The 15,012-nt window shown below is 40.2% G+C and overlaps 1 protein-coding gene across 1 annotated transcript in view; it reads left to right on the plus strand.

The window, feature by feature from the left end:
- The window catches only part of LOC124606609 (DNA cross-link repair 1A protein-like), a 61,805-nt gene that overhangs the window by 12,121 nt on the left and 34,672 nt on the right, over positions 1-15,012 (plus strand). Inside the window, exon 3 of the mRNA XM_047138594.1 lies at positions 14,018-14,288. Coding sequence (XP_046994550.1) covers positions 14,018-14,288 — 271 coding nt within the window. The remainder of the gene's footprint in view (positions 1-14,017; positions 14,289-15,012) is intronic.

Raw genomic sequence — 15,012 nt, forward strand, 5'->3', positions numbered from 1 at the left:
CTAATCAATCAATCAATCTTTTGTCATGCTGATAATGTTGAAGGTGTTAAAGCAGTTTTCTTTGATGACACAGCCTGTCCTCCAGTGTGAACCTGGCTGCAGCCACACATGATTCAGCAAGCAACTGCAGTATACCATCTGTGCATGTCACATAATTAGCACACTTATTAATTTTTAGGTATCCTGGATCCACACAACAGCAGTTAAGTGGCAGTAACACATATTGTCAAAAGCTACGCATTTTCACCTCAAGAATGACTATGGAAGTGGAGGTTTCTTATATGTTGGGAACTCTGGATTAAATATCCACCTGTGGGATGGTTGTAACCTCAGAATGATAAGGGTGTATGCCTAGGCTTGAGCTCCAGACCTAATAAATGCATGGTGTTCAGGACAAACCAACAACAGCCTGACCTACATTATATACACGTGTGCTGCAGATATTTCCAGTATGTGTGATTCTTTTTCCTTTTGTTTGGTAATTCAACATTGTGCACATAAGTGTTACAGTGGTTCATATTCACAAAATTGGCATTCAGCAATTAGGCTAAACAACCATGCACTGTGTTTTATTGTCCGCAGCTCGTGGTCATGTGGTAGCGTTCTCACTTCCCGCACCCGGGTTCGATTCCCGGCGGGTCAGGGATTTTCTCTGCCTCGTGATGACTGAGTGTTGTGTGATGTCCTTAGGTTAGTTAGGTTTAAGTAGTTCTAAGTTCTAGGGGACTGATGACCATAGATGTTAAGTCCCATAGTGCTCAGAGCCATTTGAACCATTTTTTTGTGTTTTATTGTTATCGTTATTACTCCCTGAGTATCGGTACAGGAAGAGACAATGCCAACACTGTACGAAAATCGCTGTGATCTCAGTCTTACTGCCTTAGTTCTATATACAACAGGAGGTAGGCCAAGCAGACCTTTTATCCTTATTTAGACATATAAATCTTAAAGAAACTGACCTCAGACACATGCTTGCTGTAGACCCTGATAACTGGCATTTAGAAACTGTACAGTGCAGCTGTAAATGATTTGTTAAAAATTCAAGCAAGTTTCTGAAGAACTAGTTTACAGTACTTTAAATTGTAAATGTTTTGTAAGTTTTTCACAGTAAAGCCTCAAACTTAGAGAAAAAGCAGTGGAAGCAAAGTTGTAGACTTCATTCATTTGTCTTTCAGTTAACCTTTCCCTACATACTTAAAAAGTAATAAATTGTGAGGTACCTTTTAAAGCTATTTTTTGTTATTTTGAATTCGTCTCTCTCTTACCCTCTATTACAATCTCCTGCGTCCTCCCAAAAACATGCCAAAATGCCAAGCAAACTGTAGCTACAGTAGCGCTTAGTGAACATGCATGGATCTTGTTCCTGTATGGACACAGTAGACAATGGTGTGACAAAGCGAAGGCAGCCTTGTAGAGAACAAATAACTAGCTATGGGAGTTAATGGCTATTATGAGGCTCATTAAATTGGGAAGAAACCATTTTATTTTATTTGACTTTGGTTTTTATTTTGCTGAAATTTCTGATGACATTGTAGGATGCTAGTTGGGGTTAAGGAATGCGTATTTCTCCTTTATTTTATGATTTGCCCATTCTGGTGTCACCTGGGAGGTCACTAGTTTTCACGTCTATTGGTCATTCTTAATTGCCTACCCAGTACAGTAGTCGATAGACTTTGACTGTTTTGGAATGCTACAAGGGTTTAGATCAAACAATGAGTGGTACCTAATTTTGCAAACTTCCGCATAACGTAGCTATCTGCTCTAACAATTGTGCCTCGATGATTCCCATGTTAGCATTGTGATGACCTAGTAGAGAAGTTAACATCAAACCATTAGGTAATAACTAAAGAAAAAACAGCACTGACTGTGAGGCATTACTTTGCAATATGCCACACACTCGACGAGATAAACCCCTTATTGGTATTTCTCTCTCTTTTTTTCTCATAAGCATGCTGCAAATTGAACTGTTTGTTCACAAGAACATTTTTACTTTTATGAACATGGTGTCAGCAATGATTGTTTTGTAATTACATGGGTAGAAGTTAATTTGCATTCTTCTGATTATTGTAGACTGAATGACAGCTTTACTTTTGAATTACATGTTAAAGACTGTGCTGACAGGGTACTGTGTTCCGTATTACATGCCCTGCTTTAATTTCTGTATGCCTTTGCAGCACACTTTTCTGGTAATTGCAAAAATTGTGCGTTGTTTCTTTGAATAGTTCACTTAATGATTTGAGGCTTTATGTTACTTGTAGCTTATTTAATTTCTTTGTGGATGTTTGCCTTTTGCAATCAGTGCTCTGTTTTTGTCTTTTCATTTGTGTCCCTCCATTTTGGGGCTGTGCCAATGACAGTGTTCTCAAGGAATATCTTCTTTAAGTCTATAAAGATCAAAAATGTGTTAAACTTAACCAGCAACACTCCAAAAAAGGAATCACACCTGATGAATGAGCTTTTCACTTTGCAGTATGCTTAAGAAAGAAAAACAGTAATAACTGTGACAGCTATTAATTTAGGGTTTTCAGCTTCCCATCAGTGCACAGAGTGTTATTAGTATCTGCACTCTAGCCCCTAAGCCTAGTTACAAAAATGAGAGTAGAAGTAATTGGCTAATACTGTTTATATTTCAGAGCTACATTCTGCACTGCTGAGCCTCCACAGGAAAACCATTGGGTGTATAAAAATATTATTCCTGTGACTAGTAAAATTGGCAACATTGAATAATATATTTGGCTATTTCATGACCATCAAGTTACTTCCAGGAATGCCGTAGGTTTTTCCTGCTAAATTCACTTGATATTTTCTTGTCAGTTGCATTAAATAATCTGAGTGATTTTCATGTAAGGTGTGACATTGGGTTGTCAGATTTATGGTTTTGAGTCCAGAAAGGTTATTCCACCGAGAAAATAAAACCACTTTCATCTTTTATGTCAGAGAATATCTTTGTTAGCTAAACTATGAAAATGACAGAGAATGGACCACAGCATTGGCTCGCCAGTGTAGTGGTAATGTGATCACTGTCTGAAGCAATGCCTCTTTTTGCTGTGGGTTCAAAGCTCACTGGAGGACTTTTATATTCATGTATTTTTACATTTTTTTAAATTGTCAGACCAAAAGTCAGCAAGGATATTTTAAGGAACTGCCTGCATTGTAAGCCTTCTCATTGTCTTTATTACTACGTTTTAGAGCTGAAGGTGAAAAGCTTATGAAATTCCTGATTACACACTTGTTAATACCAGCATTTTTCTGCTTTAGCCAACATTATTCCCAAAAAATTTGTGAATTCGTAATTTTTATTAAATACTGAATGCCACTTAAAAATTTGTTCAGTAAGTAGACAATGCAGTTTTGGCTGTAGTAGATTGAGAACTTCCTGTGGTAAAGATAAGCAGCAGTTTCAGACAATAGACCCGCAGCATATGGGTGGAATGTAAATTATGGTTCCGGGCGTAGTCTAATGATGTGCATAGACTGTTCTGTGTTTCAGCTAAACCCTCTGTTCAGAGAGATGTTGCTGAAGTGGTAAACAACAGATAAACAAAATCGTTTCGTTTGAACCTATATCGTGTTCAGCATGTCTTAAACCAGTTGAAATGCATGGAGAATATTGTAAAGGTAGACTAATGTCTTCAGTATAGGTCCTGGGAAATCAACCTATCTCCTCATACTATTGCTCATCAGGTCTTGCTTAAATGAAAAAATTGTGGGTCTCATATAATATAATGGAATGACAAATAGATATCAAGACTAGCAGCCCCAAAGTTGAAATTGCCATGCAAGAACTTGATGATATAGTCATTAAGAAGGTGAAAGAATGATAAACCAGCAGTTTTAGATGATATGAGAAGTGAATAGATTAAAAATTTATGCACCAAAGGAAGTTCATTGCTATCTTTATTTTTCCCCAAATGATGAAAGAACACCTATCAAGCATTATAGATGGTTTCTTACTTTTGCAGCTTGTGGTGACGAGCATAAACGCAGTGCTAGTGCAATAAGGTATGCAGGCTCACTGCATGGGGCAATTGTGCCCACTGTGGGAAAAATTTATCAGCAGATGCAGATCAATTCCCAAAACTTGAGTATTACTGAAATAGCTTTAGCAATGATCCCTAGCCTCGCCTTGATCTGCGAGCCAAGGATAAAAGCAGTACCACACATATACTACTATCAGCTCTGTAGCAACCTTGTTACATTAAGTTAAGCTGCAGATTACTCCCACAGAACCAGAAACATACATTGGTACCAGTCTCCACTTAATTGACTCTACTTAACTCCCTGCTAAAACACTGCATGGTGACAAAAAATCTGAGCAAAGAAAAATTCTCAGTACCATTTTCAAGGCAAAGAAGATCCAACAGTTACAGGAAATCAGGCACATCAGATCTCACAGAAACTTTAGCCACTTGAAGAAAAAATATTTGAATTTTAGCAAAGTCAATATGCAGTAAGGCCATCTATTTCATTTCTCTCGTACTCAATTTCATAACTTGGGTAAACATTGGCCAGAATTTTGCTGTCTTTTTCATTCTAGTGAATTCATACAAATGATAAAAAAATGGAAACAAGTAGTTTTGAATTCTGCACCTTCAGATTACCACTTCAGCACTCTAACCATTATGCTGTGAGAGAAAGACCTCAGAGCAGTCACCTTAAATGCTTGAGTCCAATATAACCATCAAAGGTAATTTTTTAGTATTTATCTTCATTATAAAACAGTTGAAGGTATCATTTCAAGCTGCAAATAATGAAGATAAGTGATTTTAGAAAAAAAACGAAGGTTGGTAAAACTGGCTTTCTTTCTGTGTTAAGCCGTGATGGTAGATAGTGAGCCATTGTAAGCGCATTCTTAAAGCTTGTATAGCCTCTGTACTTCATATTTGTTGGTACCGTCTAACAGGGTGATTTCAGATGGTTTTGTCATTATTTTGATTGTAACTTTCATATATATTGTTAGATTAAATTGGTTGTTATGGAAGTGGTAGGGTATATGTGTAACAAATAAAATATCCCAGAACCAGAAAGTCCTGTGTAGGTATATTTATCTGAGGCAGTTAAATAAAGTGTCTGAAGTCACCCCATGGATTGGGGTGATTTCGGACATGTGTTTTTTAAATCTCTGTCCGAAGTTACAGTATATAGAGGGCGAATTCAGACAGTTACTGCATTTTTTAAAATTCTGCATGCTTTTTATTTGATTTTGGTGACATTTTAAGGCAGCCCTTTGATATGAATAAGTGATATGGAATGATATAATGAATTTTATACAATACAGATAAGTTTTTGTTTTGCAAGAATTTAAATAAACTGTCTCCTTGTTCACTTCTGCATGAGCTCATTTAATATTTTCGCTTAAGCGAACAGAAAGATCTTCTGACTGTCGTTTGAGGAATAAATGCACCTATTCTTCTCCTGGCAAATTATTACAAAATTTCTTCTCTTTTCGGCTAGATTTATCAAGGTAGCCTTTAACTAAATATCTAACATCCAATTTAGTGAAGAGAAATCCTCAATGTGCAGCCCTCAAGATACCTTGCTTCAGCATTTCTTCTTCTTCTTCTTCTTCTTCTTCTTCTTCTTTATTTAGCACTGGCTGTCCTCCCATTTCTTTTTTTTTTGTCGGATGTGCTTCCTGCAGTTTATTTTGTAGGGTTGATTTAGGTATACCATACAAATCACATGCTTTTCTGTATGATAATTTACCACTCTGAATATCACGAACAGCTTTATCTAAAAGTTTCAGGTCATACTTACACCGTACTGTAGCACCTGTCCTGCTCTTATACGTTCTTGGCATTGTCCGAAATCACCCCACACAGTACACAGTTTTACAAAAACCATCGTTATTTTACAACCTTGCACAAGAAACTCGACAAACTTGTACAGAAATTGTCTCAATGCTGTTAGCTACTGAGCGCGTCAACAATTACGGTTACAATAACTTACCGCTCGGCGCAACAGTAAAAGTTTCCACTTTACAATAATGCATGGATTTTTAACGCTGAGACTGTTCATCAGTTATTCGCCTAGGGAAACAACTGATGCAAAATAAAAGTTGGGGAAAGCGATAAATGGCGCACTGGCGCACAGACGTTAAAATAAGTAACTCTTTGTTTCTATATAGTAACAAAGAGCAAATAAGCCATACTGTCCGAAGTCGCCCCCGGTGTCCAAAATCACCCTGTTTGACAGTATTCAGATGCTGTCACTGTAATTCAAACACTATTTCGGGTCCGTAATCAGTGCGATGAATCAAGCAATCCTTAGCACAAGGGGCACAGGCAAATACAGAGTGAACATTGTATTTCTTACACATCCTGAATCAATGACCCACATCCTGTGCCTGACATCACACACTGGCCCAGTTTCATGTTTCTACTGTCAAATGGCCTGATTTTTCTGTCATTTTTGTCTATAGTGAACTGGTTTAGTTTCTCTGCTGTTAAGTACACACTCTTCAAACTTTAGCAGTAGACCACATGGTGATGCAGAACACCTGTCTTGCAGTGTCTGCAACGAGAGTTGGAGGAGCATCTTCATGACGCTTACACACTTACAAAATGGACCTGTACGTTTGCTGGCGTTTCTTCCAGTGAATCTCAGTCTGGCATCTGCCTTACCCGCTGTTAATTTTATGTGATCGTTCCACGTCAAATCGCTCTGTACACTTGTTCCTAGACAGTTTATGAAGTAACTGCTTTCAGTGGTTGTTCTGCAATTGTTTAGTCACACAATAAAGGTCTTTCTGATTATGTATGTAGAATATGTTACATTTATTTCTGTTGAAGGTCAGTTGCCACTCCCTGCACCAAGTGTCAATCCTCTGGAGATCTTCCTGCATCTCAGTACAGTTTTGTAGTGCTGTGACTACTCTGTATACAACAGCATTACTCGCAAAAAGCCTCATGGAACTTCCAAAATTATCTACCTGGTCATTTATATATTACGTTAAACACAATGGTCCTATAAAACGCCCATGGAGCACATCCAAAGCTACTTTTATGTGTGAAGACTTATCTCCAGTGAGAATGACATGCCATGTTCTCTTTACTAGAAGTTCTTCAATCCAATCGCATAGTTCGTCTGATATTTCATACGCATGTATTTTGTTCATTAGACAGCATTGCAGAACTCTGTTGAACACCTTTTTATGTATTTATTTACATGTCAAGTTCTGTAGGACCAAGTTGAGGAGCAAATCTCCAAGGTCATGGAACGTGTCAGTACATGAAATTACAATATAAAAGTAATAACAGATACAAATAAAATGTTTATGAAACAAAACAAAAAAAAAATCAAGCTATAAGTTCAGGTAAACACAATCAACTATACAACATAAGAATCAGCTTAATTTTTCAAGGAACTCCTCTACAGATTATAAGGAGTGACCCATGAGGAAGCTCTTCAGATTCGATTTGAAAGCACATGAATTACTGCTAAGATTTTTGAATTCTTGTAGTAGCTTATTGAAAATGAGTGCAGCAGTATACTGCACACTTTTCTGCACAAGAGTTAACGAAGTCCAATCCAAATGCAGGATTGATTTCTGATGAGTATTAACTGAGTGAAAGCTGCTTATTCTTGGGTATAAGCTGATATTGTTAATAAGAAATGACAGTAAAGAATATATATATATATATATATATATATATATATATATATATATATATATATATATATAGTTATAATAGAGGGAAACATTCCACGTAGGAAATATATATCTAAAAACAAAGATGATGTGACTTACCAAATGAAAGTGCTGGCAGGTCGACAGACACACAAACAAACACAAACATACACACAAAATTCAAGCTTTCGCAACAAACTGTTGCCTCATCAGGAAAGAGGGAAGGAGAGGGAAAGACGAAAGGATGTGGGTTTTAAGGGAGAGGGTAAGGAGTCATTCCAATCCCGGGAGCGGAAAGACTTACCTTAGGGGGAAAAAAGGACGGGTATACACTCGCACACACACACATATCCATCCACACATATACAGACACCAGATATCTGTATATGTGTGGATGGATATGTGTGTGTGTGCGAGTGTATACCCGTCCTTTTTTCCCCCTAAGGTAAGTCTTTCCGCTCCCGGGATTGGAATGACTCCTTACCCTCTCCCTTAAAACCCACATCCTTTCGTCTTTCCCTCTCCTTCCCTCTTTCCTGATGAGGCAACAGTTTGTTGCGAAAGCTTGAATTTTGTGTGTATGTTTGTGTTTGTTTGTGTGTCTGTCGACCTGCCAGCACTTTCATTTGGTAAGTCACATCATCTTTGTTTTTATATATATATATATATATATATATATAGAGAGAGAGAGAGAGAGAGAGAGAGAGAGAGGCAGGCCAGTGTCAAAATATGTAGACTAGTGAACAGGGGTCGACAAGAGGTTCAGGAACTTACACCACTTATTGCCCAAACCACCTGTTTATGAGCCAAAAATATCATTTTAGAATGGAAAGTGAAGGAGCACAGCAAATATCTTGGTGCCTCATCAACTGCTTTCTGGGTCTTGTGGTCAAACAGAGCTAGCTGGGTTTCACACAGTTGTTGTTTCTGGAATCCATGTTGATTCCTTAAGAGGGGATTTTCAGTCTTCAGATATTTCATAATAAAAGAGCATTAAACATGTTGCAAAACTCGACAACAGACCAACTTCAGAGTACAGGCATACAGTTTTGTGCCTCCCTTCAGAGACCTTTCTTGAAATTGGGAATGACCTTTGCTTTTTTCCAGTCATTTGCAATGCTTTGATTCTTAAGGAGCAAGTTGTTTTGCATAGCCTTTGTATAGTCAAATTGGTATCCCACCAGGTCCAGCGGCCTTTCCTCTGTTGAGGAAGTTCAGTTGCTGTTCTGTTTCGTGGTCACTTATTTCGATATCTGTCATTTTGTTCTCCATGTGACTATTTAAAAGAGGAACTGCTGTGCGATCTGCCTCTCTGAAACAGCTTTGGAAAAAGACTTTTAGTATTTTGGCCTTGGCCTTTTCTGTCTCATCCTATGTTTCAGTGTGTTTGGACAGGTGGCCTCAACCCATCTGTATCAGAAATCTGGTATGTACTGATTAAAGTGCAACACACGATGGCCCCCATCTCATGGTCATGCAGTAGCGTTCTCGCTTCCCACGCCCGGGTTCCCGGGTTCGATTCCCGGCGGGGTCAGGGATTTTCTCTGCCTCGTGATGGCTGGGTGTTGTGTGCTGTCCTTAGGTTAGTTAGGTTTAAGTAGTTCTAAGTTCTAGGGGACTGATGACCATAGATGTTGAGTCCCATAGTGCTCAGAGCCATTTGAACCATTTGTGCAACACACGATGGAAGGTGTGAATGGAAAGATAGTAGAACATTTGATACCCAAGACAAAGAGCATAGAAGCACAGAATAAACCACTCAACTCCTACACGAGCATCACCATAAAATGATTACAAGGAACAGGAACATGCATATCATAATTGTAAGAGACAAGAAACGTCTCCCCATCCTGCAGAAAAATTATCACAGTCATGAGATAATAACAGAAAAGTAGCAATTCCCAAATGATCACACCAGTATGGCAAACCATACATTTTATGAATTAATAGACGATACAGTACAGTATTAAATATAACCATAGGGTCCTTCCTCTCTCCATGTTAGATTTCACACCGCAGTTGCCTTCTTGTACTACACCTTCTACCCTCGTCACCCAACAACGTACTCTCTCTCTCTCTCTCTCTCTCTCTCTCTCTCTCTCTCTCTCTCTGTATTCCTCTCCTTCTCTCCCTCCCTCCCTCCCTCCTCCCTTACTCCATCCTCCTTACCATTCCACACCCTGAATCCAAAAAGAGCTAGCAGTGAATGTGATATTAAGCTTTTTACCAATTGCAACTGCCATCAACAATTGTAAAAATGTGCTATGTATGCAAAGTGTTCACGGAATCACAAATGATGATGTGAATAATAATAATAAGAAAACATCCAACACTCCATAACATTATAACAACTAAAAAAGACAAGAATGATGAGGTGCATAGCTGTACAGCTATTATTTACAATGTCTCTAAACTGTGGTTGCCCTCCCCAGGAAGTTGTTTGTAGCAACTGATGATGTTTTACCAATATTAGTGAAACATATCCAGTGAAAAATTTTCATAATTTGCAGTATAGCTACTAAAGGAAAAGCCAAATACTAGTTAACGTAATTTCAGTTGTAGTTGTTCACAGCACCATATTAGAAACGTTCCTTACGTTCCCCTGTACAAATATGTGTCATATTGTAGAGTCGCAGATAGGCACAACAAAAAGGCTGTTTTCGGCCAAACAGGCCTTCATCAGAACACACACACACACACACACACACACACACACACACACACACACACACACATGCAAATACAACTTTCACACACATGACTTTCAAGGCCAGAAGGAGGAGGTGGAAGCATTGAAGGAGAGCAGTAGCAGGGTAGCGGTGGGGGACAGTAAAGTGCTGGTTGTGGGCGCGGTCAGGGATGAGGTCGGAGGAGGGTAGGGCAGCTAGAAGCAGTAAGACTATGGGTGAGTTGGCGGGGAGGGCTGTGTAGTGCTGGAACGGGAACAGGGAAGGGTATAACTGGGTAAGAACTGTGACTAATGCAGGTTGAGGCTGGGATGGTTGTGGGAATGTAGGTCATATTGCAGGGAGAGTTCCCACCTGTGCAATTTGGAAAAGCTGGTGTTGGTGGGAAGGATCCAGATGGCATAGGCTGTGAAGCAGTCATTCAAATGAAGAACATCTTGTTGGGCAGCATACTCAGCAACAGGGCGGTCCAGCTGTTTCTTGGCCACATTTGTCGGTCCACTGTGAAGCAGTCACTGAAATGAAGAACATTGTGTTGGGCAGTGTGCTGAGTAACTGGGTGGTCCAGCTGTTTCTTGGCCACAGCTTGTCGGTTGTCATGCCCAGTAGAATACAGCACAGTGGTTGCATTTTAGCTTGTAGATCCCATGACTAGCCCTGCCTTTGATGGGATGGGTGATGCTAGTGACAGGGCTGGAGTAGGTAGTTGAGGAGGATGTATGGGGAAGGTCTTGCATCTAGGTCTATTATGGGGGGGTATGAGCCATGAGGCATTCTACGTTACCATGATAACTAACAAGCTGTCTGTCCGCGTTGAAGGCCGCTGACGAATTGTGGCCAAGAAACAGCTGAACCACCCATTGCTGAGCATGCTGCTAAACAATGTTCTTTATTTCAATGACTGCTTCATACCCTGTGCCATCTGGATCCTTCCCACCAACACCAGCTTTTCCAAATTGCCCAGGTGGGAGCTCTCCGTGCAATATATTCTACGTTCCCTTAACCCTGGTGGCCTCAACCTTCTTTAGTCATTGTCCTCACCCTTCCCTGTTCCCATTCCAGCACTACACGGACCACCATTCCATCAACACACTCACAGTCTTTTTACTTATCTTGTTTGTCCTTTCCCCCCCCCCCCCCCCCCCATCTGCCCTCTGTTTAACCTCACCCCACCTCATCCACCTCATCCTTGTATGCTCCCACAACCAGCACTTTACTGTCTCCCACCCCTACTGTGCTATCCTACCCCAACCCAACTTCCTCCTTACTCGCACCATCTCTTAGCTTCTCACATCATGCGCTGCTGCTGGCAGTCTGGTGTTGGCAGCTACAGAGGTCATATGTGTGTAAGTTTCATTTGTGCTTTTGTGTGTGTGTGTGTGTGTGTGTGTGTGTGTGTGTGTGTGTGTGTGTGTGTGTGTGTGTTATCTATTCTGATGAAGGCCTGTTTGGCCGAAAGCTTTGTTTGACAGTCTTTTTATTGTGCCTGTCTGCGACTCAGCATCTCCAATACATGCTAAGTAGCAACTATTCTTTTCGCAATATTGTCATTATTCCATCCTGGATTTTCCATTGTCATATTGTAGATTTTATTAAAACCTTTATTTGGCCAAGATCACAGTGTAGAAAACTGTTATTACTAGTTTTGAGTGCTTAAATGGTCATCTTCAGATAAGGGTATAAACATGTGGTGTCTACAGCAATAGAATTTTTAAGACACTTTATCATTATGGTATTAACATCCTTAATGAAATTTCAACTTAAGAGTTGCATTTACAGTACTCCCATTTAGAGATTTCCAATTCATTCAAGATTTATGTTGCAACAGTGCATATGGATTATGTGAAATGATTACATTTACAGATCAGTAGCAGAAGCGGTTCTGAGGTACCAGGCATCGACCTATGCTGAGACATCCGTATTAGTACATGGTATAGGTCCATGAGTGGTAGTGCAATCACTGACTCTGACATCCAGTCCTAGGATATGTTATACCACACCTGATCGACCTGTCCATTTAGTTCTGCAAGAGCTGTTGGTTGACAAGATGCATCATCACTTCTCGTCCCATGATATCCCACACGTGCTTTAAGAGATCATGCTGGCCAGGGAAGTTGCTGCAAGTCTTGTAGAGCATGTTGAGTTTCACAGGCAGTGTGAGGACGAGTATTATCCTGATGGAACAGCACATCACCATCCTTTTGCAAGACCGGCAAAAGAATGGGTCTAACAACATCCTGCATGTACCAAGCACTGTTAGCGCCCCTCGAGAAATACCAGAGGTCAATGAGAGTTGTAGCTTATTGCACCACAGACCATAAGGCCTGGTTTGGGGCCAGTGTGACTTGGATGAATGCATTCTACGAGACAGCATTCACCAGGTCTATGTTGTATGTGAAATGACCCTCACTTGTTTGCAGGCAGAATCTGCTTTCATTGTTGAAGACCACGGCATGCCACTCCTTCATCCAAGGGATCCACTGATGGCACCAGTCAGGCAGTGCAAGTCGGTGCTGTGGTGAGGGTGGAAGACAGTCTAGAGGTGTGCATGCTCGCAGTCCCATTGTTAATAACTGGTTGGCAAAAGTTCATGTTGACACATTTGAGCTCACAAGCCCTCTTATTTGTGCTGTGGTAGCTGTATGATCTGCCAGTGTTCCCATTACAGTTCGACAATCCTGGTGGGTGTCTGTGCTGCATGGACATCCAAAACCTCATCCATAGGTGTGAGAATGTTCATGTGATCACTGATACAAGCATCGTTGCACAACTGATGCAGCACCTCCAACTTGTGTGGCAATTCTCTGAAAGGGCCATTCCACGACTCGGAAGGCCCCAGTGTGATCCCTTTCCAACTCGCTCATTTGGCTGTAAGACGCAAGAATGTATTTCCGTGGTATGGTTGCCTGTTTGCTTCACACGTTTGCAACACACAGAGGCTTCTGGGTGTGAGCATTTCCTATTAAAGGGTAGACACTGATGGCACTCTGCTAGCTATGCAACTACATTATCTGTTGGTGGATGATGTTGAAATAATTATCAGTGCATTTACTTTCTCCCTAGTGGCATATGCCATCATCGGATCAAAATCAACAGTGTCTTTCCAGGTGTTCTAATTTTCTCCTGCCCTCAGCAGTGTACATATGTGCAGCTACCTTGGCCTGGAAAATTTTGAGTGATACTGCGATTGGGCATATTACTTTATCTTTTGTAATATTCAGATTTCTAAAAAGATTTTTATACTTCACATACATATATTGTATTGTATTGTGATGACAAACTGTGATAACTCTTCTCTTTATGTAGACACTGCATGTTTGTATCCTGAGGTGAAGATGACAGTTTAAGCAGTTGCAACTCGTAAGCACTGTATTCTACATTTGATCATGGCCAAATGAAGGTTTTAATAAAATCTACAACATCTGTAAGTGTAGAGGGCACTGTCTTCATGCTGAGTATGTCAGGTAATTACAAAGTATGTGACAGTTTGCAAGCTTTACACAGTTTATGCAATATAATATAATGTCTTGTAACTTCCATCCTGGAGTTTCTATTAGTATATTAATTTCTTGTAATGTATTGAGTCAGTTAAAATCAGATACTCGACTATGCGAATGACACATTTTTACTGTCTGTCTGTAATCATTTAATGCCTTTGCAGCATTTTTCATGCCATGAAATGTAGTTGTAATGTTTACAGGTAAATGTAGAAATGTGCAACTGCCGGAGTGCTATGCATGTAGAATGTACAGTGGCAAATCAAAGAAGTACAGTAAAAACACCATCGCCAAAGAGGAGGTGCTTGGAGCCAAGATTTGAATCATCTCTTGATGGGCTGGGATTTTCTGGGAAACAAGCACCTGTACAGCCTATGAAAGAAGTATCTGTTGTGTCATGTGTTAGTTCAGGAGGCACCTACTCTACAAATGTTTCGTACACACAGAAACCAGTTGTAGCTGATGATAAAGAGAGTAAGTGACAAAAATTTTACCCCTAGCATACTCTGACTGTAGTAATTGTATTAAGTATCTTCTAGACATAGTATCAATAAGGTGTGTGTGTGTTGGATGGAGGGTATGGAAGCAGTGGGTTAATGAAGATTAAGGCCAGGGTTGCAGGAATGAAGGATGTGTTACAAAGTTCATCAAACAGTTCAGAAAAGCTGGTGATGGAAGGAAGGATTCAGATGACCTGCATTGTGAAACAACCATTGAAATCGAGACAATTGTGCTCAGCTGCATGTTATGCCACCAGATGGTCAACTTTGTTGTTGACCATTGTTTGGATGTAGTTACGAACAGTTGGAAAATGACATGGCTTCCTTCACAGATGGCCCTCCTCTGATGGGATAAGGTAAACCTGTAACAGGGCTGGAAAAAAAGTGCTGGGTATGTGGATAAGCATGTCTTGCATCTGGGTCATCCACAGGGATATGATCCCTGTGGCAATGGTTTGGGAGCAGGAGTTAGCATATGGATTGACTAGTATGCTGTCTAAGTTGGGTGGGCTGCAGAACCCTGCTTTAGCAGGGGTGGGAAGAATCTCGGATAGGATGTCCCCATTTCAGGACACGATAAAAGATAATCCGAAGCTCTGGTGAAGAATATGCTCCAATCCATGAAGGTATTGGGTGATGAGGGTCAGGGGTCTCTTCTTTGTGACTGATTCTTGGGGTGTGCTGGGAGGATTGGGGGA

Source organism: Schistocerca americana, chromosome 3, assembly GCF_021461395.2.
Source record: "Schistocerca americana isolate TAMUIC-IGC-003095 chromosome 3, iqSchAmer2.1, whole genome shotgun sequence".
Classification (NCBI taxonomy): domain Eukaryota; kingdom Metazoa; phylum Arthropoda; class Insecta; order Orthoptera; family Acrididae; genus Schistocerca; species Schistocerca americana.